General features: G+C 47.4%; 1 protein-coding gene across 17 annotated transcripts in view; it reads right to left on the reverse strand.

Moving 5' to 3' along the window:
• Positions 1-26,464, reverse strand: part of LOC106561640 (neuronal cell adhesion molecule) — a 155,877-nt gene that overhangs the window by 42,831 nt on the left and 86,582 nt on the right. For all 17 annotated transcript variants that reach the window (XM_014125769.3, XM_014125778.3, XM_014125776.3 and 14 more), the window contains one exon: positions 709-894. In XM_014125769.3, the coding sequence (XP_013981244.2) occupies positions 709-799 (91 nt within the window). In that variant the 5' untranslated portion in view covers positions 800-894. The remainder of the gene's footprint in view (positions 1-708; positions 895-26,464) is intronic.

A 26,464-nucleotide genomic window follows, 5' to 3' on the forward strand; every position in this document is an offset into this window, starting at 1 on the left:
ATACAGGGAGGGAGAGGGAGAGAGAGAGAGAAGCAGAGGCAGAGGGATATACAGGGAGGGAGAGGGAGAGAGAGAGAGAAGCAGAGGCAGAGGGATATACAGGGAGGGAGAGAGAGAAGCAGAGGCAGAGGGATATACAGGGAGGGAGAGAAGAGAAGCAGAGGCAGAGGGATATACAGGGAGGGAGAGGGGAGAGAGAGAGAGAAGCAGAGGCAGAGGGATATACAGGGAGGGAGAGAGAGAAGCAGAGGCAGAGGGATATACAGGGAGGGAGAGAGAGAAGCAGAGGCAGAGGGATATACAGGGAGGGAGAGGGAGAGAGAGAGAGAGAAGCAGAGGCAGAGGGATATACAGGGAGGGAGAGAGAGAAGCAGAGGCAGAGGGATATACAGGGAGGGAGAGAGAGAAGCAGAGGCAGAGGGATATACAGGGAGGGAGAGAGAGAAGCAGAGGCAGAGGGATATACAGGGAGGGAGAGGGAGAGAAAGAAGCAGAGGCAGAGGGATATACAGGGAGGGAGAGGGAGCGGGAGAGAAAGAGAGATGGAGGATAAACAAACTTTGACTTTGCTTGAAAGTGATGTGTTTAGTTCTTTCAGTCTAGTGGGAGCGACAAACTAAAATAGGTCTGCCTCTTTAGAGGTTATTACAACCTCTTCCAGACTCCACAGCAATATAATGAATGTGATGTGTTCATAGTTCTTCTTACGGTCTAGTGGGACCTCCAGAGCGTTGCCTAGGTGACCCAAGATCAGCATCAGGAACACTGCTGCACCCAGCCTCGTCCTCGTCCTCTCCATGATTGGTTATCTGACACGAAGGTCCTCCCCCCAGACGCAGATAAGACCCGCCTCTCTCCTCAATCAGAACGGCTCAGACTCGTGCACATTTACAACTAAAGAGAGAGAGAGAGAGAAAGATGGAGAAAGAGAGAGCGGGAGAAAGAGAGAGAGTTCGAGAAAAATGGAGAAGAGGAAAAATAGGAGGAACATATAGGAACATACATTATTCAGATGAAAAGGCAAAGCACATCCTCTCCAGTATCTATGGTCATAAATCAAGAGACTGAGAAGAGACTGAGACCGTTTCAGATGTACAGTTAGATCAATAGCAGGTGACTGAGACTGTGTCACGTTTCAGATGTACAGTTAGATCAATAGCAGGTGACTGAGACTGTGTCACGTTTCAGATGTATAGTTAAATCAATAGCAGGTGACTGAGACTGTGTCACGTTTCAGATGTACAGTTAGATCAATAGCAGGTGACTGAGACTGTGTCACGTTTCAGATGTATAGTTAAATCAATAGCAGGTGACTGAGACTGTGCCACGTTTCAGATGTATAGTTAAATCAATAGCAGGTGACTGAGACTGTGTCACGTTTCAGATGTACAGTTAAATCAATAGCAGGTGACTGAGACTGTGTCACGTTTCAGATGTATAGTTAAATCAATAGCAGGTGACTGAGACTGTGCCCACGTTTCAGATGTACAGTTAAATCAATAGCAGGTGACTGAGACTGTGTCATGTTTCAGATGTATAGTTAAATCAATAGCAGGTGACTGAGACTGTGCCACGTTTCAGATGTACAGTTAAATCAATAGCAGGTGACTGAGACTGTGTCACGTTTCAGATGTACAGTTAAATCAATAGCAGGTGAAGTCATTATTCACTCTAGAGAGACAGATACAGGTGGCTGTCGCTGTGTGACTGTGGATCCAAGGTAGTTTCTATGCAGATGGAGATGGACTTAGCTGGGAGATGTGAACAATTGTTTTGATCTAGTGCGCTCTGATGAATGTGTGTGTGTGTGTGGTGTGTGTGTGTGTGTGTGTGTGTGTGTGTGTGTGTGTGTGTGTGTGTGTGTGTGTGTGTGTGTGTGTGTGTGTGTGTGTGTGTGTGTGTGTGTGTGTGTGTGTGTGTGTGTGTGTGTGTGTGTGTGCGTGCGTGCGTGCGTGTGTGCGTGTGTGTGTGTGTAGTGTGCTCCATTGGGGAGCGACGTGGCCCACACGGATTCATATAGCTGATTCACTGCCATGACGTTAGTACCATTAAGCTACTGCCATATCGATCACATCAGTCCTCAACCTCAGATGACATGCTGCCAGTGGATAACTCTCCTCCCCTCTCTCCTCTCCTCACCTCTCCTCTCTCCTCTCCTCTCCTCTCCTCTCCTCTCCTCTCCTCTCCTCTCCTCTCCTCTCCTCTCCTCTCCTCTCCTCTCCTCTCCTCCCCTCTCCCCTCTCCTCTCTCCTCTCCTCTCTCCTCTGCTGTACAGAAATCCAGCCTAAAACCCCAAACAGCAAGCAAAGCATGTGAAAGAAGCACGGTGGCTAGGAAAAAACTCCCTAGGAAAAACTCCCTAGAAAGGCCAAAAACCTAGGAAGAAACCTAGAGAGGAACCAGGCTATGAGGGATGGCCAGTCCTCTTCTGGCTGTGCAGGGTGGATATTATAACAGAACTTGGTCAAGATGTTAAAATGTTCATAAATGACCAGCATGGTCAAATAATAATAATCATAGTAGTTGTCGAGGGTGCAACAAGCACGTCCCGGTGAACAGGTCAGGGTTCCATAGCCGCAGGCAGAACAGTTGAAACTGGAGCAGCAGCACGGCCAGGTGGACTGGGGACAGCAAGGAGTCATCATACCAGGTAGTCCTGAGGCATGGTCCAAGGGCTCAGGTCCTCCTCCCCTCCCCTCTCTCCTCTCCTCCCCTCCCCTCCCCTTGCTTCTCCCCTCCCCTCTCTCCTCTCCTCTCCTCCCCTTCCCTCCCCTCCCCTCTCTCCTCTCCTCCCCTCCCCTCCCCTTGCTCCTCCCCTCCCCTCTCTCCTCCCCTCCCCTCCCCTTGCTTCTCCCCTCCCCTCTCTCCTCTCCTCCCCTCTCTCCTCTCCTCCCCTCCCCTCCCCTCTCTCCTCTCCTCTCCTCTCCTCCCCTTCCTTCCCCTCCCCTCTCTCCTCCCCTCCCCTCCCCTTGCTTCTCCCCTCCCCTCTCTCCTCCCCTCCCCTCTCTCCTCTCCTCTCCTCCCCTCCCCTTGCTCCTCCCCTCCCCTCTCTCCTCCCCTTGCTTCTCCCGTCCCCTCTCTCCTCTCCTCCCCTCTCTCCTCTCCTCCCCTCCCCTCCCCTTGCTCCTCCCCTCCCCTCCCTCCTCCCCTCCCCTCTCTCCTCTCCTCCCCTCTCTCCTCTCCTCTCCTCTCCTCCCCTCTCTCCTCTCCACCCCTTCCCTCCCCTCCCCTCTCTCCTCTCCTCCCCTCCCCTCTCTCCCCTTGCTCCTCCCCTCCCCTCCCTCCTCCCCTCCCCTCCCTCCTCCCCTCCCCTCTCTCCTCCCCTCCCCTCTCTCCTCTCCTCCCCTCCCCTCCCCTTGCTTCTCCCCTCCCCTCTCTCCTCTCCTCTCCTCCCCTTCCCTCCCCTCCCCTCTCTCCTCTCCTCCCCTCCCCTCCCCTTGCTCCTCCCCTCCCCTCTCTCCTCCCCTCCCCTTGCTTCTCCCCTCCCCTCTCTCCTCTCCTCTCCTCCCCTTCCCTCCCCTCCCCTCTCTCCTCCCCTCCCCTCCCCTTGCTTCTCCCTCCCCTCCCCTTGCTTCTCCCCTTCCCTCTCTCCTCTCCTCCCCTCCCCTCCCCTTGCTTCTCCCCTCCCCTCTCTCCTCTCCCCTCCTCTCTCCTCTCCTCCCCTCCCCTTGCTCCTCCCCTCCCCTCTCTCCTCCCCTCCCCTCCCCTTGCTTCTCCCCTCCCTCTCTCCTCTCCTCCCCTCTCTCCTCTCCTCCCCTACCCTCCCCTTGCTCCTCCCCTCCCCTCCCTCCTCCCCTCCCCTCCCTCCTCCCCTCCCCTCTCTCCTCCCCTCTCTCCTCTCCTCCCCTTCCCTCCCCTCTCTCCTCTCCTCCCCTCCCCTCTCTCCCCTTGCTTCTCCCCTCCCCTCTCTCCTCTTTTCCCCTTCCCTCCCCTCCCCTCTCTCCTCCCCTCCCCTTGCTTCTCCCCTCCCCTCTCTCCTCTCCTCCCCTCTCTCCTCTCCTCCCCTCCCCTTGCTCCTCCCCTCCCCTCTCTCCTCCCCTCCCCTCCCCTTGCTTCTCCCCTCCCCTCTCTCCTCTCCTCCCCTCTCTCCTCTCCTCTCCTCTCCTCCCCTCCCCTCCCCTCCCCTTGCTCCTCCCCTCCCCTCCCTCCTCCCCTCCCCTCTCTTCCTCTCCTCCCCTCCCCTCCCCTCTCTCCTCCCCTCCCCTCTCTCCTCTTCTCCCTTCCCCTCTCTCCTCCCCTCCCCTCCTCTCCCATCCTCTAATCTGTCTTTCTGTCTGACTGACTGACTGAAATTAGGTCACAGGCAGAACCCTGACAACCAAGGAAGTAGAGAAGGTAGCTGACAGACATCAGCACGCATCAGTAATGAGAGAAGCAGAGATAGGGTTATGGTTATGGGATATGGTTTGTTGTAGAATCTCTAGGATAGTTAGATTGCTGTGATGCACCACTGTGTGGATGAGGGCTGTGTTTCTATGTTCAACTTCATTGAAGGGGATAGTATTGCACCTAATGATGGAAATCTGAGTGTTAATTGATAGACTGAGTGTTAATTGATTAACTGAGTGTTAATTGCATCAGGTTCATCATTATGCAATGTAACCAGAGGGTTATTCACCCAATATTAAAGTTGCAATCTGCAATAGCTACTGTTGTAACTATTAACTGTCCCTCAGATTGTGGCTTTATGTACTATATAAAGTTGACACTTGTGAAGATATGGAGCAGGAAATGAAGGGGCTCGCTTGTTGCCAGGCAGCTTAACAATGTCATTATGCCACTATCCAACCTAGAGAGAGAAAGAGAGAGAAGAGACAGAGAGAGAGGAGAGAGAGAGGAAAGAGGAGAGAAAGAGACAGAGAGAGAGAGAGAGAGAGAGAAAGAGAACCCAATGCGCCCTAGACCTTCTGTCTGACGACCAACTAGGGCCACCAAGCCACATAATAATACACACAGGCACAAACCACCTGAGAACACAGCAGGAAAGGGTGGCCACAGCACTCAAGGGAGTGATTGAAAAAGCTTCTTCCACTTTCCCCAACGCACAAGTGGTTATCTCCACCCTGCTACCACAAAAAGACCTGCTACCATACAGCGGGTAAACGCAAGTATTTCCTGTGACTGTGCCTCAAAACCAAATGTTTACCTGGCCCACCACTCCACCCTGGACTTGAACAGCCTCTATGACCAGGTCCACCTATACAAGGCAGCAGTGCCCACCTTCGCCCGGACCCTAAAGGACATCGCCCTCACCCGCAGCCCCAACACTTCACACAAGAGCAACAGATCAACACCCTTCCCAGACCAGCGAGACCCCCCCCCCCCCCCGGACCTACACATAGAGGACCCACGCCGAGAGGACCTACATCCAGACCACAACACCACCAGCCACATCCTTTTAGATAACTTCCTGGACAAAACATTCCACTGTAATAGTGAAGGTGTAAACTTGGCAGTAGAAAACCTAAACAGTATATTTGACCTCTCAGCTTCTCTATCAAATCTAAACATTTCAAGCAGATAACTAAGAAAATGAACAACAATGACAAATGGTTTGATGAAGAAAACAAAAACCTAAGAAAGAAATTGAGAAACCTATCCAACCAAAAACATAGAGACCCAGAAAACCTGAGCCTACGCCTTCACTATGGGGAATCACTAAAACAATACAGAAATACCCTCGGAAAAAGAAGGAACAGCACATCAGAAATCAGCTCAATGTAATTGAAGAATCCATAGACTCTAACCACTTCTGGGAAAATAGGAAAACACTAAACAAACAACAACACGAAGAGTTATCTATCCAAAACAGAGATGTATGGGTAAACCACTTCTCCAATCTTTTTGGCCCTATAACAAAGAACAAACAGGCAAAACATATACATGATCAAATACAAATCTTAGAATCATCTATTAAAGACTACCAGAACCCACGGGATTCTCCAAAACATTGAATGAACTACAGGACAAAATACAAACCCTCCAACCCAATAAGGCCTGCAGTGTTGATGGTATCCTCAATGAAATTATAAAATATACAGACCACAAATTCCAATTGGCTAAACTTACAATTGGCTATACTCTTTAACATCATCCTTAGCTCTGGCATCTTCCCCAAAATTTGTAACCAAGGACTGATCACCCCAATCCACAAAAGTGGAGACAAATTTGACCCCAATAACTACTGTGGGATATGCGTCAACCGCAACCTCGGGAAAATCCTCTGCATTAAAAAATTGGCAAAAAACACACATTTCTTTCCACATGGCTGTGGGGTGAGACAGGGATACAGCTTAAGCCGCAACCTCTTCAACATATATATCAACGAATTGGCGATGGCACTAGACCAGTCTGCAGCCCCCGGTCTCACCCTACTAGAATCTGAAGTCAAATGTCTACTGTTTGCTGATAATCTGGTGCTTCTGTCCCCAATCAAGGAGAGCCTACAGCAGCACCTAGATCTTCTGCACAGATTCTTTCAGACCTGGGCCCTGACAGTAAATCTCAGTAAGACAAAAATAATGGTGTTCCAAAAAAGGTCAAGTTGCCAGGACCACAAATACAAAATCCATCTAGACACCGTTGCCCTAGAGCACACAAAAAAATATACATACCTCGATCTAAACATCAATGTCACAGGTAACTTCCACAAAGCTGTGAACGATCTGAGAGACAAGGCAAGAAGGGCCTTCTATGCCATCAAAATGAACATAAAATTGGACATACCAATTAGGATCTGGCTACAAATACTTGAATCAGTTATATAACCCATTGCCCTTTATGGTTGTAAGATCTGGGGTCCGCTCACAAACCAAGAATTTACAAAATGTGACAAACACCAAATTGAGACTCTGCATGCAGAATTCTGCAAAAATATCCTCTGTGTACAATGTAAAACACCAAATAATGCATGCAGAACAGAATTAGGCCGATACCCGCTAATTATCAAAATCCAGGAAAGAGCCATTCAATTCTACAACCACCTAAAAGGAAGCGATTCCCAAATCTTCGATAACAAAGCCCTCACTGGTCCTGGGGCTCTGTTCACAAACACAAACAGACCCCACAGAGCCCCAGGACAGCAATACAATTAGACCCAACCAAATCATGAGAAAACAAAAAGATAGTTACTTGACATATTGGAAAGAATCAACAATTTTTTTTTGCAAATTAGAATGTTATTTGGCCCTAAACAGAGAGTACACAGTGGCAGAATACCTGACCACTGTGACTGTCCCAAATTAAAGGAAAGCTTTGACTATGTACAGACTCAGTCAGCATAGCCTTGCTATTGAGAAAGGCTGCCGTAGGCAGACCTGGCTCTCAAGAGAAGACAGGCTATGTACACATTGCCCACAATGATAAACTGTGTGTGTTTTTTGCCCACAATGATAAACTCCCATATCTATTGGGTGAAATACCAGTGTGCCATCACAACAGCAAGATTTGTGACCTGTTGCCACAAGAAAAGGGCAACTAGTGAAGAACAAACACCATTGTAAATACAACCCATAATTATGTTAATTTGTTTTAATTTATATACCTTAACCATTTGTACATAACATAACATTTGAAATGTCTTCATTCTTTTGGAACTTCTGTGAGTGTAATGTTTACTGTTCATTTAAATGTTTTATTTAACTTTAGTTTATTATCTACTTCACTTGCTTTGGCAATGTAAACATATGTTTCCCATGCCAATAAAGCCTTTAAATTGAAATTTAAATTGAGAGAGAGCGAGAGAGAGAGAGAGAGAGGGGGGAGAGTCAGAGAGAGGAGTCAGAGAGAGCGAGAGAAGAAACTGATTGAGAAAGAAGAGAGGAGAGAGAGAGAGAGGAGAGAGAGAGATAGAAAGGAGAGTCAGAGAGAGAGAGGAGAGTCAGAGAGAGCGAGAGAAGAAACTGATTGAGAAAGAAGAGAGGAGAGAGAGAGAGAGACAGAGGAGAGAGAGAGAGAGAGAGAGGAGAGTCAGAGAGAGAGAGAGAGAGGAGAGAGAGAGAGAGAGAGAGAGGAGAGTCAGAGAGAGAAAGAGGAGAGTCAGAGAGAGAGAGAGGAGAGTCAGAGAGAGAGAGGAGAGTCAGAGAGAGAGAGTGAAGAGGCAGAGAGAGAGAGAAGAGACAGAGAGAGAGAGAGAGAGCGAGAGACAGAAGAGAGTAAAAGACAGAGAGAGAGAAAGGAGGGGGGGGGGGGGGTGCCAAAGAAAAAAGGGAACAATTGCCAAGAAGAATAAGAATAGGAGATCAATTCCTGGAAATACAATCAAGGACTCTTCGAAATACCAGCCTCTTACTCGTTTTTTAAGCCAATTTGGAAGTGCTCTATTGAAACAGAATATCCTTACATCTTAGCGAATCATACGTAATTCAACAGTAGCATCATAAAATAGCCTATATACATTTGGTATGCATGCATACCCTACCATCAAACAGTAGAAATACTACACAGCTCTGCGGAAGAGATTGAGACATTTTCTCCATTTAGGAATTGGAGTATGACCTGATTTTATCCTGCTGCCTTCTTGCCAATGTCACCTGAGGCGCCCGGTCAGTGTCCCACTAAATCTAATGAAAATGTCACAGTCTTCCAGCACAGCAGAATAAAGTGCTCTGCCCGATTGTCTCGGACGGTGATATTTGATTTGGGATTTTTGTGTTACTCAATAAAGTAATAATGTGGTCCAATTAAGCCAGCCCTCTTTCCGTCTCTCTCTCCATCTTTTTCTTCTAGCCCCCATAGCTGCAGGGTGACTCAGGGGCCAGGACTGACTGGGGGAGTCTGATAGTACTTAGACACATCAGTAGTCTGCCCATTTTACACCATCGTGCCAAACCAGACCATACTGTGCTGGCTCTGAGATTTTCATTTTACATTGTCCTTTCCAGCATGGTTCCAGCAACTGTGGTGCATGTGTAACTGGGCCAGCCCTGTAGGCTACAGCTCAGCCCAGCTTGGTTTAGTAGTGGGAATTAACCCCTAATTCTCCCTACTTCCTGGAGTTACAGATGGACGATCTGATGTGTTGGTTAGTGGTGGAGTTACAGATGGACGATCTGATGTGTTGGTTAGTGGTGGAGTTACAGATGGATGATCTGATGTGTTGGTTAGTGGTGGAGTTACAGATGGACGATCTGATGTGTTGGTTAGTGGTGGAGTTACAGATGGATGATCTGATGTGTTGGTTAGTGGTGGAGTTACAGATGGATGATCTGATGTGTTGGTTAGTGGTGGAGTTACAGATAGATGATCTGATGTGTTGGTTAGTGGTGGAGTTACAGATGGATGATCTGATGTGTTGGTTAGTGGTGGAGTTACAGATAGATGATCTGATGTGTTGGTTAGTGGTGGAGTTACAGATAGATGATCTGATGTGTTGGTTAGTGGTGGAGTTACAGATGGATGATCTGATGTGTTGGTTAGTGGTGGAGTTACAGATGGATGATCTGATGTGTTGGTTAGTGGTGGAGTTACAGATGGATGATCTGATGTGTTGGTTAGTGGTGGAGTTACAGATGGATGATCTGATGTGTTGGTTAGTGGTGGAGTTACAGATGGATGATCTGATGTGTTGGTTAGTGGTGGAGTTACAGATGGATGATCTGATGTGTTGGTTAGTGGTGGAGTTACAGATGGATGATCTGATGTGTTGGTTAGTGGTGGAGTTACAGATGGATGATCTGATGTGTTGGTTAGTGGTATAGTTAGATGGATTTAGTGGCTAGCCCCTAGAGCCAATGCTTGGTGCTTGATAGATGAAGGACTTGGGGGAGGAGGGTTAATGTCTTCTACATGGCCCTGGCCCCTGCAATGAACTATAGCTCCCCAGGGAAACCCTGTATTACTCGCCTGGGGCAGCCAATCACGGGGCTGTGTACACTGGCCGACAGCTCCGGCTGAGGATTTGATACAATAAGATCCATGGAAGCCATTTCATCAAGTTCATTTACGATTGCAGGGCTAGGAGGCTAGGAGCACTGGACCAGAACCTGATAAAGGAGAACATAGAAGAAACACATCCGAGGACCACAATGGAAATAAGCTTTCCAGCTCTATTGTGTTATCCTTGATGATTATGTGGAGGGCGTCTCCAGCTGGAGCACTCTGTTATCTATGTATTTTAAAATACATTCAATCAATCACTCACTCTATTATCTAGCTGCAAATATCCAGTTCAAACTGTATGCTAGATATTGTACTGTAGGAAAACAACGAAAGTCACACTCTTTCGTTCGACCCGATGAGCCTTCCTCCAGTACAGTACTGTCAAATCATCAGGTCAGGTCAACAAAACCCATCTCTTTCCACAACAACAAGGCTATTAACGCCACACTGTGGTGGCCACTATTTCTTTAAAGCCATGAAACGTAGCATGAACGAGCTGATTTAGTATATAGAGACCAGGAGGACAGAATCTGACAGCATTGGACAGAATAGGGGGGGATATGACAGAATAGGACAGAATAGGAAATAATATGACAGGCCAGGAGGAGAGGAGGGAATAAATGTGTTCATTATAATCCCAAAGCCCCTGGATTCTTATCCGAGAGGGAGCCACCGCTCTGAGCCACCGCTCTGAGCCACAGCTCCATACAAAATTAAAGAGGTTTAGCAACTCTTCTCCTCCAGCTGGTCAGTGGAGTGTGTGTGTGTATGTGTGTGTGTGTGGGGGGGGGGGGTCCTTGAGAGAGGTGCTGCTGTGTAACTGAGTCCACCCAACAAGGCCACTAGTCCCGAAACCACAGCGGTACCACTGGGCCTGGAACACACTAGAGGAGACAACCACCTCCATAGCCTGAGGGTGTTCATCTCCTTCACAATACATCCAACTTGGGTCCAGAAACACCATCCATACACCTGACCCCAACACACAGACTCACAGAGACATGGATGTGCCCACACACCCTAACTTAGCCCAACATACAGTGCCTTCGGAAAGTATTCAGACCCTTTGACTTTTTCCACATTTTGTTACGTTACAGCCTTATTCTAAAATATATTCAATAAAAATCCTCAACAATCTATACACAATACCCCATAATGACAAAGTGAAAACAGGTTCTGAGGAATTCTAACACATTTATACAAAATTAAAAACAGAAATACCTTATTTACATACATTTTTAGACCCTTTGCTATGAAATTGAACTCAGGTGCATCCTGTTTCCATTGATCATCCTTGAGATGTTGATTGGACATGATTAGGAAAGGCACACAACTGTCTATATGTCCCACAGTTAACAGTGCATGTCAGAGCAAAAACCAAGCCATGAGGTCGAAGGAATTGTCCGTATAGATCCGAGACTGGATTGTGTTGAGGCACAGATCTGGGGAAAGTACCAAAAAATGTCTGCAGCATTGAAGGTCCCCAAGAACACAGTGGCCTCCATCATTCTTAAATGGAAGACGTTTGGAACCACAAGACTCTTCGTAGAGCTGGACACCCGGCCAAACTGAGCAATCGAGGGAGACTAGTCATGAAGATGAACGGAGCAAAGTAGAGAGAGATCCTTGATGAAAACCTGCTCCAGAGCGCTCAGGACCTCAGACTGGGGTGAAGGTTCACCTTCCAACAGGACAACAACCCTAAGCATAGAGCCAAGAAAACGAAGAATTGGCTTCGGGACAAGTCTCTGAATGTCCTTGAGTGGCACAGGCAGAGCCCGGGCTTGAACCTGATCTAACATCTCAGGAGAGCTTGTGAGAATCTGCAGAGAAGAATGGGAGAAACTCCCCAAATACAGGTGTGCCAAGCTTGTAGCATCATAACCAAGAATACTCGTGGCTGTAGCCAAAGGTGCTTCAACAAAGTACTGAGTAAAGGGTCTGAATAGTTATGTAAATGTAATACTTCAATTTTTTTATTTATTATGAATTTGCTAAACATTTCTAAAAACCTGTTTTTGCTTGGTCATTATGGGGTATTGTGATGTCATTATGGGGTATTGTGATGTCATTATGGGGTATTGTGATGTCATTGTGGGGTATTGTGCATAGATTGATGAGGGAAAAAAAGCAATTCAATCATATTTTGTGGAAGAAGTCAAGGGGTCTGAATACTTACCAAAGGCACTGTATAAGCCTACCTAATCTGATCCTGTACAATGGTGTCTTGCCCATGCCCCACTTCCATGCCCCACTTCCATTACTAACCCACTATGCCACCCCATGCCCCACTTCCATTACTGACCCACTATGCCACCCCATTCCCCACTTCCATTACTAACCCACTATGCCACCCCATGCCCCACTTTCATTACTGACCCACTATGCCACCCCATGCCCCACTTCCATTACTAACCCACTATGACACCCCATGCTATGACACCCCATGCCCCACTTCCATTACTGACCCACTATGCCACCCCATTCCCCACTTCCATTACTGACCCACTATGCCACCCCATGCCCCACTTCCATTACTAACCCACTATGCCACCCCATGCCCCACTTCCATTACTAACCCACTATACCCACCCCATGCCCCACTTCCATTACTAACCCACTATGCCACCCCATGCCCCACTTTCATTACTGACCCACTATGCCACCCCATGCCCCACTTCCATTACTAACCCACTATGACACCCCATTCCCCACTTCCATTACTGACCCACTATGCCACCCCATGCCCTGTGCTGGCACAACCAGGGAAGCCAAAGTCAATAAAGCTCAGATGGCAGCAGACTGCTGAGCCAGTAGATAAAACACAGTGTTGTCTTGAGAGTACTGTGTCAAAAGCTGACAGCACAGATCTGATAAACATCCGACAGGAGATGAGATGGCCCATTTAAACACAATACAAATACTACTAGAGCGTACTGGCAGTCTGCTAGACTACAGCTGGTGAAGGTATGATTATATACTTACATTTTATATCTTTTATAATCTTCTGAATAAGTCAAATCTAACTAACGCAGGTCGTGAATTTGACCTCTCCATCTGATTTCTAATGAGAGAGGGGACTATGGGCTACCATTACTAGAACTAACTAGTACTAATTACTAATATTATCACATTGTAACTAGTTACATTAGTAGCTAGAGACACTACAGGCAAAGAGAGGTTTCTAATGTGAGTAGGAACTATCCCATTACTACAACTAACTTAGCAGGTTATGATCTAACTAGTGCCATGACACTAAAGGCTTTGAGCGGTCTGTTATTTCAATGTACATCATTACTATCACCCAGATGAGAGGCCAACAGCAATTACTGTTCAGTTCACCTTAAGACTTCCTGACATCTCTTTCTCTCTCTCTTTTACTCTGTTCAATTTTTCAGGGAAAGGCTGCATTGAGCTGTCTCTGCTTTCATTCACACACACACACACACACACACACACACACACACACACACACACACACACACACACACACACACACACATCACACACACACACACACACACACACAATCACACACACGCATGCACAATCACACACACACACACACACACACGCACAGTCAACACACACACACACACACGCACACACACACACACACACACACACACACACACACACACACACACACACACACACACACACACACACACACACACACACACACACACACACACACACACACACACACACACACACACACTGAGCCGGCCTCTTGAATTAGCCCATTGTCATTTTCCCAGGCTGAGTCAATTCACTGTCTCCAAACTAATTGGTTTTGTGCACATGTCGGTGTGTGTGTGTGAGTGTGTGTGTGTGTGTGTGTGTGTGTGTGTGTGTGTGTGTGTGTGTGTGTGTGTGTGTGTGTGTGTGTGTGTGTGCGTGTGTGTGTGTGTGTGTGTGTGTTGACTGTGCGTGTGTGTGTGTGTGTGATTGTGCATGCGTGTGTGTGATTGTGTGTGTGCGTGATTATGTTTGTGTTGAGTGTGTATGTTAGATGGACAGCATCACCACAGCACATGGAGCATAACACACTGCCTGTGGAACGTGACAGTCAGGCCAACTCAGGCCCCCGGGAAACAAAGACAGCTCAGCACCCATCAGACACTTCACAGCACAGACGGTGCAGACCATAGGCCTGGTAGGGATTAGAGCTGGCTACCCTCTGAATGTAATGTAGTGAGAGAGAGAGAGAGAGAGAGAGAGAGAGAGGGGAGAGAGAGAGAGAGAGAGAGAGAGGAGAGAGAGATACAGAGACAGAGAGACAGAGAGACAGAGACAGAGACAGAGAGACAGACAGAGAGAGACAGAGAGAGAAAGTTCAATTAAACTTGATGTTGAGTCTTTCAACAATAGATAATGCCATAATTTATATGATATATAACTGAGATTCGGCATTGTGTCCCAGACAATGTGATACAATAATAGAACAGTAAGAAAAATCTGCATTCTACTGTATTGTACTATGGCACACACACACACACACACACACACACACACACACACACACACACACACACACACACACACACACACACACACACACACACACACACACACACACACACACACACAAACACCCTCATGGAAATGCAAAATGGTCCTAATTAACTTCCATAATCAGTGGCCCATGCACTGAGCCGTTAGCCCGTGATCCTCTGCATGACTGTAGTAACACCTCAGGGTTTCCTGTACTGTACAGAATGAGAGAGATTATACTGATGAGAATGTCTCCCCAGTCACAGAATGAGAGAGATTATACTGATGAGAATGTCTCCCCAGTCACAGAATGAGAGAGATTATACTGATGAGAACGACTCCCCAGTCACAGAATGAGAGAGATTATACTGATGAGAACGACTCCCCAGTCACAGAATGAGAGAGATTATACTGATGAGAACGACTCCCCAGTCACAGAATGAGAGAGATTATACTGATGGGAACGACTCCCCAGTCACAGAATGAGAGAGATTATACTGATGAGAACGACTCCCCAGTCACAGAATGAGAGAGATTATACTGATGAGAATGTCTCCCCAGTCACAGAATGAGAGAGATTATACTGATGAGAACGACTCCCCAGTCACAGAATGAGAGAGGTTATACTGATGAGAACGACTCCCCAGTCACAGAATGAGAGAGATTATACTGATGAGAACGACTCCCCAGTCACAGAATGAGAGAGATTATACTGATGGGAACGACTCCCCAGTCACAGAATGAGAGAGATTATACTGATGAGAACGACTCCCCAGTCACAGAATGAGAGAGATTATACTGATGAGAACGACTCCCCAGTCACAGAATGAGAGAGATTATACTGATGGGAACGACTCCCCAGTCACAGAATGAGATTGGCTGATCCTACAGCGGCTGTGGGAAGAGACTTCCCATTGGCTGCTCACACTACTGTCTTTCACGATGTCACTTCCTGTCATTAATGGGCAATTGTCATCTCGCTGTGTCATTAGAAGTCTACAGAGACGTATACAGGGTTTGCACAGACTAGTGAGGGCTGGAAGACACCAACGCCTAAGCCTGGGGATCTTTGCTGATTCAACAATAGGATCAAATACAGATTGGCCATGTTCAGTGATTCTGACACCGTGCAGCAACGCTGGGAGACGCCAAACGTTTAAGCGTGGGTAATAATAACTGTCTTGTTAGCCACTAAATTAGCATTGAGTAGTGACCAAATAACAACAACCCCAGTTAACTCGCTACTTAACCTACACCTTGGTTTTGTGAGCCATTATTTGAAAGCCCCGGTGGTAGTGAGCCATTATTTGAAAGCCCCGGTGGTAGTGAGCCATTATTTGAAAGCCCCGGTGGTAGTGAGCCATTATTTGAAAGCCCCGGTGGTAGTGAGCCATTAGTTATTAGCTTCATATAAATAATAGCCTATATGATGTATTCTGAACAGGGCTTTTGAGGATGATATTAGCCTGATCGTTTCTAGTCTCTCTCGCGGGCCCTTTATCTGTGGCCACAGCATCACAATGGAAATTCCACTGACCTGGTTTCAGGATACGTTACCCATAATCCTCCTCATTACGTTTTATAATTGGGGTGAGATATGCAAATAATTGCGGTTGTTAACATATGAATACAAGTCCTGTTGTCAAGGGAGTTCCACAGAGGACCCAGATGTCAAAACAAGCGGACCCCTTTTCATCCAGACTACACTGTACAGGGCTGAACCATAAAACCCCTCTTTATCCAGTTACCAACAACTATAAACATGTTATTTATATCCTTTCATATTCTCTTGTTGTTCTAGATGGATACTGTATGTAGAATATCACTGTAAACAGATATAGCCAGTAGGGCTGGGAAAGTCCACACAAAACACAGAACATGACAAGTAACAAAACACGGATACACTGATAGACAAGAACAGTCACACACATTATAAAAACAACGATATTCAAACAATAAATACAAAAATAAAATAATGATGCATGTGTTCGAGTGTCCCTGAGTGTGTGTGTTTGTGTCCCATCACAGTTCTAAACATATTGCTCACCATATGTCTGCTGCAGAGGGACAAGAGAGGGCCAATGAGAAAATTCGTTTTGATCAGTCATTGAAATAAAAAGTCTGAAAACAAATTGTTTTGGTGCAAGTACAGCAGACTAGCGCAAAAATAAGATTTTGATATTCTGAAAAATAATATTACGATAGATAGGTTGACTGCTAATGTATAGGGTGCATCACTAATAGCCACATTAAAAATCCAGTTTAGACCTACTTATTTTAACATTTACATGTCATTTAGCAGCCACTCTTATCCTCAGCGACTTACAATAGGAGTGCATACATTATCATACTTCTTCGTACTCTGTCACTACTACTTAACCTAGTCAATCCAGCATTACTCTCTGTCACTACCACTTAACCTAGTCAATCCAGCATTACCCTCTGTCACTACTACTTAACCTAGTCAATCCAGCATTACTCTCTGTCACTACTACTTAACCTAGTCAATCCAGCATTACCCTCTGTCACTACTACTTAACCTAGTCAATCCAGCATTACTCTCTGTCACTACTACTTAACCTAGTCAATCCAGCATTACCCTCTGTCACTACTACTTAACCTAGTCAATCCAGCATTACTCTCTGTCACTACTACTTAACCTAGTCAATCCAGCATTACCCTCTGTCACTACTACTTAACCTAGTCAATCCAGCATTACTCTCTGTCACTACTACTTAACCTAGTCAATCCAGCATTACCCTCTGTCACTACTACTTAACCTAGTCAATCCAGCATTACTCTCTGTCACTACTACTTAACCTAGTCAATCCAGCATTACCCTCTGTCACTACTACTTAACCTAGTCACTCCAGTATTACTCTCTGTCACTACCACTTAACCTAGTCAATCCAGCATTACTCTCTCAGTCAGTGGCGCTATAGGTTGACTGCTAATGTATAGGGCGCTATAGGTTGACTGCTAATGTATAGGGCGCTATAGGTTGACTGCTAATGTATAGGGCGCTATAGGTTGACTGCTAATGTATAGGGCGCTATAGGTTGACTGCTAATGTATAGGGCGCTATAGGTTGACTGTTAATGTATAGGGCGCTATAGGTTGACTGCTAATGTATAGGGCGCTATAGGTTGACTGCTAATGTATAGGGCGCTATAGGTTGACTGCTAATGTATAGGGCGCTATAGGTTAACTGCTAATGTATAGGGCGCTATAGGTTGACTGCTAATGTATAGGGCGCTATAGGTTGACTGCTAATGTATAGGGCGCTATAGGTTGACTGCTAATGTATAGGGTGCTATAGGTTGAGTTCAACTCTATAGATTGAATGAACACCTCTAGTTGGACTAGGTTAATGGGAGACCAGGGTTAATGTGAACTCAGTGGGTCTGTGTCTCATCTGTGTCATTTATAAAATAACCTCCAACACTCCACTCAACAAACTGGATGCAGTCTATCACAGTGCCATCCATTTTGTCACCAAAGCCCCATATATTACCCACCACTGCAATCTGTACGCTCTCGTTGGCTGGCCATCGCTTCATACTTGTTGCCAAACCCACCGGCTCCAGGTCATGTACAAGTCTCTGCTAGGTAAAGCCCCGCCTTATCTCAGCTCACTGGTCACCACAGCAGCACCCACCCGTAGCACGCACTCCAGCAGGTATATCTCACTGGTCACCCCCAACGCCAATTCCTCCTTTGGCTGCCTTTCCTTCCAGTTCTCTGCTGCCAATGACTGGAATGAACTGCAAAAATCACTGAAGCTGGAGACTCTTATCTCCCTCACTAGCTTTAAGCACCAGCTGTCAGAGCAGCTCACAGATCACTGCACCTGTACATAGCCCATCTGTAAACAGCCCATCTATCTACCTACCTCATCCCCATACTGTATTCATTTATTTATCTTGCTCCTTTGCACCTCAGTATCTCTACTTGCACATTCATCTTCTGCACATCTACCATTCCAGTGTTTAATTGCTATATTGTAATTACTTCGCCACCATGGCCTATTTATTGCCTTACCTTCCTTATCTCACCTCATTTGCACTCAATGTATATAGACTTTTCTTTTTTTCTACTGTGTTATTGACTGTATGTTTGTTTATTCCATGTGTAACACACACACACACACACACACACACACACACACACACACACACACACACACACACACACACACACACACACACACATCTCAGATTCAGATTCCCCTCCAATGCTAATCAGCAGAACCACTCTACAGAGAAGCTCTTAGTATTCAGATTAGAGACGTGCAGCTCACCCCCCAGTCGAGGCAAACTACAGAGTCCTGACTGTAGCGTTTGTCCACCAGTCTGACTCCTGCCTCCTACACAGTGTCTCATTAAGGGCTTTAGACACTTCAGAAAGGCAGGCATTAAAAGCAGATCAAGACTCAGAGGAAAAGGCTGTGGATGTGAACTTGACCTTGGTTTGATTGACGGTCCCCACACTGTAATTACTAGGAGATGTGTCTACTATCCCTGACATGTCAATGCTATCCGGGGGGGGGGGGTGGTGTGTGTGTGTGTGTGTGTGTGTGTGTGTGTGTGTGTGTGTGTGTGTGTGTGTGTGTGTGTGTGTGTGTGTGTGTGTGTGTGTGTGTGTGTGTGGTACACTGAGCCGTGGCACCACATTACCATAGACAAACACAGAAGGAGAGTGTAGTACTATCATCAGCTGAATAGTTTGGGAACTTCTGCTGTTCAGAAAAACAAAACATAAAACCTACTCCATCCTACTCCACCCTACTCCACCCTACTCCACCCTACTCTACCCTACTACACAGTACTCCATCCTACTCCACCCTACTCCACCCTACTCCACCCTACTACACAGTACTCCATCCTACTCCATCCTACTCCACCCTACTCCATCCTACTACACAGTACTCCATCCTACTCCATCCTACTCCACCCTACTCTACCCTACTACACAGTACTCCATCCTACTCCACCCTACTCTACCCTACTCCACCGTACTCCACCCTACTCTACCCTACTCTACCCTACTCTACCCTACTCCACCCTACTACACAGTACTCCACCCTACTCCATCCTACTCCACCCTACTCTACCCTACTCCACCCTACTCCACCCTACTCTACCCTACTCCACCCTACTCCACCCTATTACACAGTACTCCACCCTACTCCACCCTACTACACAGTACTCCACCCTACTCCACCCTACTACACAGTACTCCACCCTACTCCACCCTACTCCACCCCACCCCACTCTACTCTACCATACCCCACCCTACCCCACCCTACTCTACTCTACCCTACTCTACCCTACTCCACCCTACTCCACCCTACTACACAGTACTCCACCCTACTTCATCCTACTCCACCCTACTCTACCCTACTCCACCCTACTCCACCCTACCACACAGTTCTCCACCCTACTCCACCCTACTCTACCCAACTCCACCCTACTCCACCCTACTACACAGTACTCCACCCTACTCCACCCTACTCCACCCTACTCTACCCTACTCCACCCTACTACACAGTACTCCACCCTACTCCACCCTAGTCCACCCCACTCTACTCTACCATACCCCACCCTACCCCACCCTACTCTACTCTACTCTACCCTACTCCACCCCACCCTACTCCACCCTAGTCTACCCTACGCCACCCTACTACACAGTACTCCACCCTACTCCACCCTACTCCACCCCACTCTACTCTACCATACCCCACCCTACTCTACCCCACTCTACTCTACTCTACTCTACCCTACTCCACCCCACTCCACAATACTCCAACCTACACCACCCTACTGCACAATACTCCACCCTACTCCACCATACTCTACCATACTCCACCATACTCCGCCCTAATCCGCCCTACTCTGCTACGCTCTACTCTGCCCTACTCCACCCTACTCCACAATACTCCACCCTACTGCACCCTACTCCACCATACTCCAGCATACTCCACCCTACTCCACTCTACTCCACCATACTCTGCCATACTTCGCACTACTCCACCCTGCTCACCCTAATCCACCATACTCCACCCTACTCCACCCTACTCCACCCTACTCCACTCTACTCTACTCTAATCAACTCTACTCTACCATGTTCTACCCTACTCCACCCTACTCCACTCTACTCTAATCAACTCTACCATGTTCTACCCTACTCCACCCTACTCAACCCTACTCTACTCCACCCAACTCTACCCTACCTTACACTCTCAGTGAGTGAATAGTTTGTAACTTCTTTGTAGGCATGAAAAACCTACCCACCCTAGAAAAACCTACCCACCCAACAAAAACATACCTACCCTACAAAAACATACCCACCCTACAAAATATACCCACCCTACAAAATATACCCACCCTACAAAAACATACCCACCCTACAAAAACATACCCACCCTACAAAAACATAACCACCCTACAAAAACATAACCACCCTACAAAAACATACCCACTGTCACGGGGAGATTGGCGGAGTCAGGGTTTAGACCTGAGCCAACTCCCCGTGCTTACCGTGGGGAGCGTGTGACCAGTCAGGCACCGTGTTATGCGGTGATGCACACCATATCTCCGGTGCGCATTCACAGCCCGGTGCGCTCGTTGCCGGCTCCCCGCATTTGCCAGGCTAAAGTGAGCATTCAGCCAGGACGGGTTGTGCTGGCTCAGCGCTCCTGGTCTCTGGTGTGTCTCCTCGGTCCAGGATATCCTGCAACGGCTCTACGCACTGTGTCGCCAGTGCGCCTTCACAGCCCAGTGCGTCCTGTGCCAGCGCCCCGCACTTGCCGGGCTAAAGTGAGCATTCAGCCAGGACGGGTTGTGCCAGCTCTACGCTCCAGACCTCCTGTGCGTCTCCACGGTCCAGTATATCCTGCACCGGTTCTACGTACCAGGTCTCCAGTGCGCCTCCACAGCCCAGTATGTCCTGTGCCTCCTCCTCGCACTCTCTCTGAAGTGCGTGTCCTCAGTCAGATACGTCTTGTGCCTGCTCTCCGCACTCGCCCTGAGGTGCGTGTTACCGGTCTGGCGCCACCTGTGCTGGCCCCACGCATCAGGCCTCCAGTGCGCCTTCCCGTTCCAGAGCTTCCGGCGACAGTTCCCAGTCCAGAGCTTCCGGCGACAGTTCCCAGTCCAGAGCTTCCGGCGACAGTTGCCAGTCCAGAGCTTCCGGCGACGTTTCCCAGTCCGGAACCTCCAACGACGGTCCACAGTCCGGAACCTCCAACGACGGTCCACAGTCCGGAACCTCCAACGACGGTCCACGGTCCGGAACCTCCAACGACGGTCCACGGTCCGGAACCTCCAACGACGGTCCGCGGTCCGGAACCTCCAACAACGGTCCGCGGCCCGGGAACCTCCAACGACGGTCCGCGGCTCAGAGCCTCCTGAGACGGTCCGCGGCCCGGAGCCTCCTGAGACGGCCAGGAGCCTCCACCGATGCTGGCGGATTCGCAGGATTAGAGGGTTCTTCGTCCTGCACCAGAGCCACCTCCAATGTTGGCGGATCCGCAGGATGAGAGGGTTCTTCGTCCCGCACCAGAGCCGCCTCCAATGTTGGCGGATTCGCAGGATAAGAGGGTTCTTCGTCCTGCACCAGAGCCGCCTCCAATACTGGCAGATCCGCAGGATGAGAAGGTTCTTCGTTCTGCACCAGAGCACCAACACTAGACACCCATCCTAACCCTCCCTTTTGGTTTCAGGTTTTGCAGCCAGAGTCCGCACCTTTGGGGGGGGGGGGGGGGTACTGTCACGTCCTGACCATAGAGTGCTCTTATTTTCTATGGTAGAGTAGGTCAGGGTGTGGCTGGGAGGTTGTATATACTTTATTTTTCTATGTTGTGTTCTAGTTTCTTTTTTCTATGTCAGGGTTTTTGTATGATTCCCAATTAGAGGCAGCTGGTCATCGTTGTCTCTAATTGGGGATCATATTACTTAGTTGTTTTTCCCACCTGTGTTTGTGGGAGATTATTTTGAGTTAGTGCATGTTGCACCTCTGTTGTCACGGTTTGTGTTTTGTTTATAGCTTATTGTTCATTTGGCTAAGTTTCACAATATAATAAAGATGTGGAACGATACTCATGCTGCGCCTTGGTCCGTTTCTACACACATTCATGACACCCACCCTACAAAAACATAACCACCCTACAAAGTATACCAACCCACCCTACAAAAACATACCCACCCTACAAAAATATACCCACCCTACAAAACATACCAACCCACCCTACAAAACCATAACCACCCTACAAAACCATACCCACCCTACAAAAATATACCCACCCACCCTACAAAACCATAACCACCCTACAAAAATATACCCACCCTACAAAAACATACCCACCCTACAAAAATAAACGGCACACTTTAGCCCAACAACAACAAAGTTGAATAATAGGATAATAGGCTGTATAATAGGCTGATATAACGTCACTGTGTAGAGAAGACTCACATCACACTGAGCTGTCTTCTCATAGGGCCACCTAACATCTGCACCATCTCTGGACAACAAACATTTCAAAGTTTGTACAAAGAGTACAAAAAGTTTGTTTAATATAGAATATGACGCTTGTGAATCAAAAAATTGCACTATTTAAAAGCCGCTTTGAAATTGCAACATTTTGGAGATTCGCCAAAACACAACTGTTTTTGAAAGTCAACTTCACTTTGATGTAAAATGTCTCTGCGATCATTAAAGACAAGTCTCTCCTTCAAAACTACATCTGCAGGAGCAGCTCGTGGAATAGCACTTTCAAACAGCACTCTGTATCCATGGCAATCCACTCCTATCCTTTGATCTCCATGCCTACAGAGATGTCAACCTTCATCAAACACAGACATATGAAAAAGGACAAAACCACAGACAGACAAAGCCAACATTTTTCAACTCACAAAAAAAGAAGTTGAAAAAATAAGAAAACTCAACTGTACACTTAGCATCTGGACTCGCCCTGAAGAATCTCAGCTTCTTCGGGCCAAACAACAACAGAGGTGTGATTAAAATCGTAGTTTTCCAACTAGGATGTCCGCCGGACGTTATGAAACAGCGATAGCTTACTCTCTGAAGGGTGGAAGCACAGTCAGGAGGGAGCCAATATGGGGAGTTTGCTTTGAGCGTAGGTGATATATGACAGTAAGCCATAGTAGCAAGCTGGGGTCTTAGTGGTGTTACACATACAATGGCAACCTCCATGACAACTTTTACTGTCCTACTCGTCTGTCTTGCACTCATATTCGTTCATGTCTTCTCATAGTGGTTCTTACATTGATTTAGCAGACTGTGGCTAATTTAAACAAGGTTTTGCCTGCTATGACTGTGATACGTAATTGTTATTACCTACCTTAGTTGAAGGCTTTGATTGAGAAGAGTGCCTGTTATACTAATGTTATTTACTATACAAAGTCCTATTTCTCCCAGGCCTGTTGTCATAGCAAATCAGTTATTTTGTAGGTTGTTGGATGCTGAATGACATTCTTGATGATGGGTGCTGCATGCTGTGAGTCCATGGTAAACTTCCTGTATACAGCCAGGCCCTTCTAGTACAGTCCAGTTACTGTATCAATGAGCATTATTTTAACTGCATACCACTTTACAATCTGCTGATGGTCAGCACTGGGTCATTCAGCCTTGTTGTCTATGCATAGTGTTGTTGGGTCACATTAGTCTGGCACAATCTGCTCCACAATATAACATGTACCTGTATCAATACAGTGGGGTCCATTCTGAATACAGACAGGGGTCTCTCTAGTATAATCTACTATGATTCACTACAAGTTACCAGAACATGTAACTAACTGCCTGTGGGAAAGTTTGGTGAGAAAATGAATCTAGTGGCAGGTGGTTGGGGTGGGAGGGTGAGAGGGAAGGGGGCCGACCACCTCCACATTCATAGACCTCCTCCACAATAGGGCCCTCCTGCTTCCCCTGCCTGTGTCTCAGCCCCTCAGCCACACACACACACACACACACACACACACACACACACACACACACACACACACACACACACACACACACACACACACACACACACACACACACACACACACACACACACACACACACACACCCCTTCATCTGGCTATATCTGTGAAAGGTCACTACAGAGGAGGTCCACCTCACAACCCAAAGGCTGTTCAGAGGGGCTACGGAGCTCTATAGTCAAAGGCTGTTCAGAGTGGCTACGGAACTCTCAGACCCCTCTATTGTATTCTATAGGCTTCCCTACACCGCTTGGCCCGGGCCAGCCAATGTGTGTGTGTGTGTGTGTGTGGTGTGCATGTGTGTGTGTGTGCGCGTTCGTGCCTGCTTGCGTGCGGGCCATTTCCCGGTCCTGGCAGGTAGCCTGGAAGGTAAGGGCAGCAACCTTTCGGTTCCTGGGTTGTCCTGGATTGAATCCTCAAGTCGACAAGGTAAAAATCTGTTGTTCTGCCAGTGAGCAAGGCAGTTAACCCCAAACAACAACTGTTCCTCGGTTGTTGATGACGTGGACATCGATTAAGGCAGCCTCCCACACCTCTCTAATTCAGAGGGGTTGGGTTAAATGTGGAAGACACATTTTGGTTGAATGCATTCAGTTGTACAACTGACTAGGTACCCCCCTTTCCCTATATAACTGACTAGATATCCCCCTTTCCCTATACAACTGACTAGGTATCACCCTTTCCCTATACAACTGACTAGGTACCCCCCTTTCCCTATATAACTGACTAGATATCCCCCTTTCCCTATACAACTGACTAGGTATCCCCTTTCCCTGTACAACTGACTAGGTATCCCCCTTTCCCTATACAACTGACTAGGTATCCCCTTTCCCTATACAACTGACTAGGTATCCCCCTTTCCCTATACAACTGACTAGGTATCCCCCTTTCCCTATACAACTGACTAGGTATCCCCCTTTCCCTATACAACTGACTAGGTATCCCCCTTTCCCTATACAACTGACTAGGTATCCCCCTTTCCCTATACAACTGACTAGGTATGCCCCTTTCCCTATACAACTGACTAGGTATCCCCCTTCCCCTATACAACTGACTAGATATCCCCCTTTCCCTATACAACTGACTAGGTATCCCCCTTTCCCTATACAACTGACTAGGTATCCCCCTTTCCCTATACAACTGACTAGGTATCCCCCTTTCCCTATACAACTGACTAGGTATCCCCCTTTCCCTATACAACTGACTAGGTATCCCCCTTTCCCTATACAACTGACTAGGTATCCCCCTTTCCCTATACAACTGACTAGGTATCCCCCTTTCCCTATACAACTGACTAGGTATCACCCTTTCCCTATACAACTGACTAGGTGTCCCCCTTTCCCTATACAACTGACTAGGTATCCCCCTTTCCCTATACAACTGACTAGGTATCCCCCTTTCCCTATACAACTGACTAGGTATCCCCCTTTCCCTATACAACTGACTAGGTATCACCCTTTCCCTATACAACTGACTAGGTATCCCCCTTTCCCTATACAACTGACTAGGTATCCCCCTTTCCCTATACAACTGACTAGGTATCCCCCTTTCCCTATACAACTGACTAGGTATCCCCCTTTCCCTATACAACTGACTAGGTATCCCCCTTTCCCTATACAACTGACTAGGTATCCCCCTTTCCCTATACAACTGACTAGGTATCCCCCTTTCCCTATACAACTGACTAGGTATCACCCTTTCCCTATACAACTGACTAGGTATCCCCCTTTCCCTATACAACTGACTAGGTATCCCCCTTTCCCTATACAACTGACTAGGTATCCCCCTTTCCCTATACAACTGACTAGGTATCCCCCTTTCCCTATACAACTGACTAGGTATCACCCTTTCCCTATACAACTGACTAGGTATCCCCCTTTCCCTATACAACTGACTAGGTATCCCCTTTCCCTATACAACTGACTAGGTATCCCCTTTCCCTATACAACTGACTAGGTATCACCCTTTCCCTGTACAACTGACTAGGTATCCCCCTTTCCCTATACAACTGACTAGGTATCCCCCTTTCCCTATACAACTGACTAGGTATCCCCCTTTCCCTATACAACTGACTAGGTATCCCC

This window comes from Salmo salar, chromosome 10 (assembly GCF_965601325.2).
Source record: "Salmo salar chromosome 10, fSalSal1, whole genome shotgun sequence".
Classification (NCBI taxonomy): domain Eukaryota; kingdom Metazoa; phylum Chordata; class Actinopteri; order Salmoniformes; family Salmonidae; genus Salmo; species Salmo salar.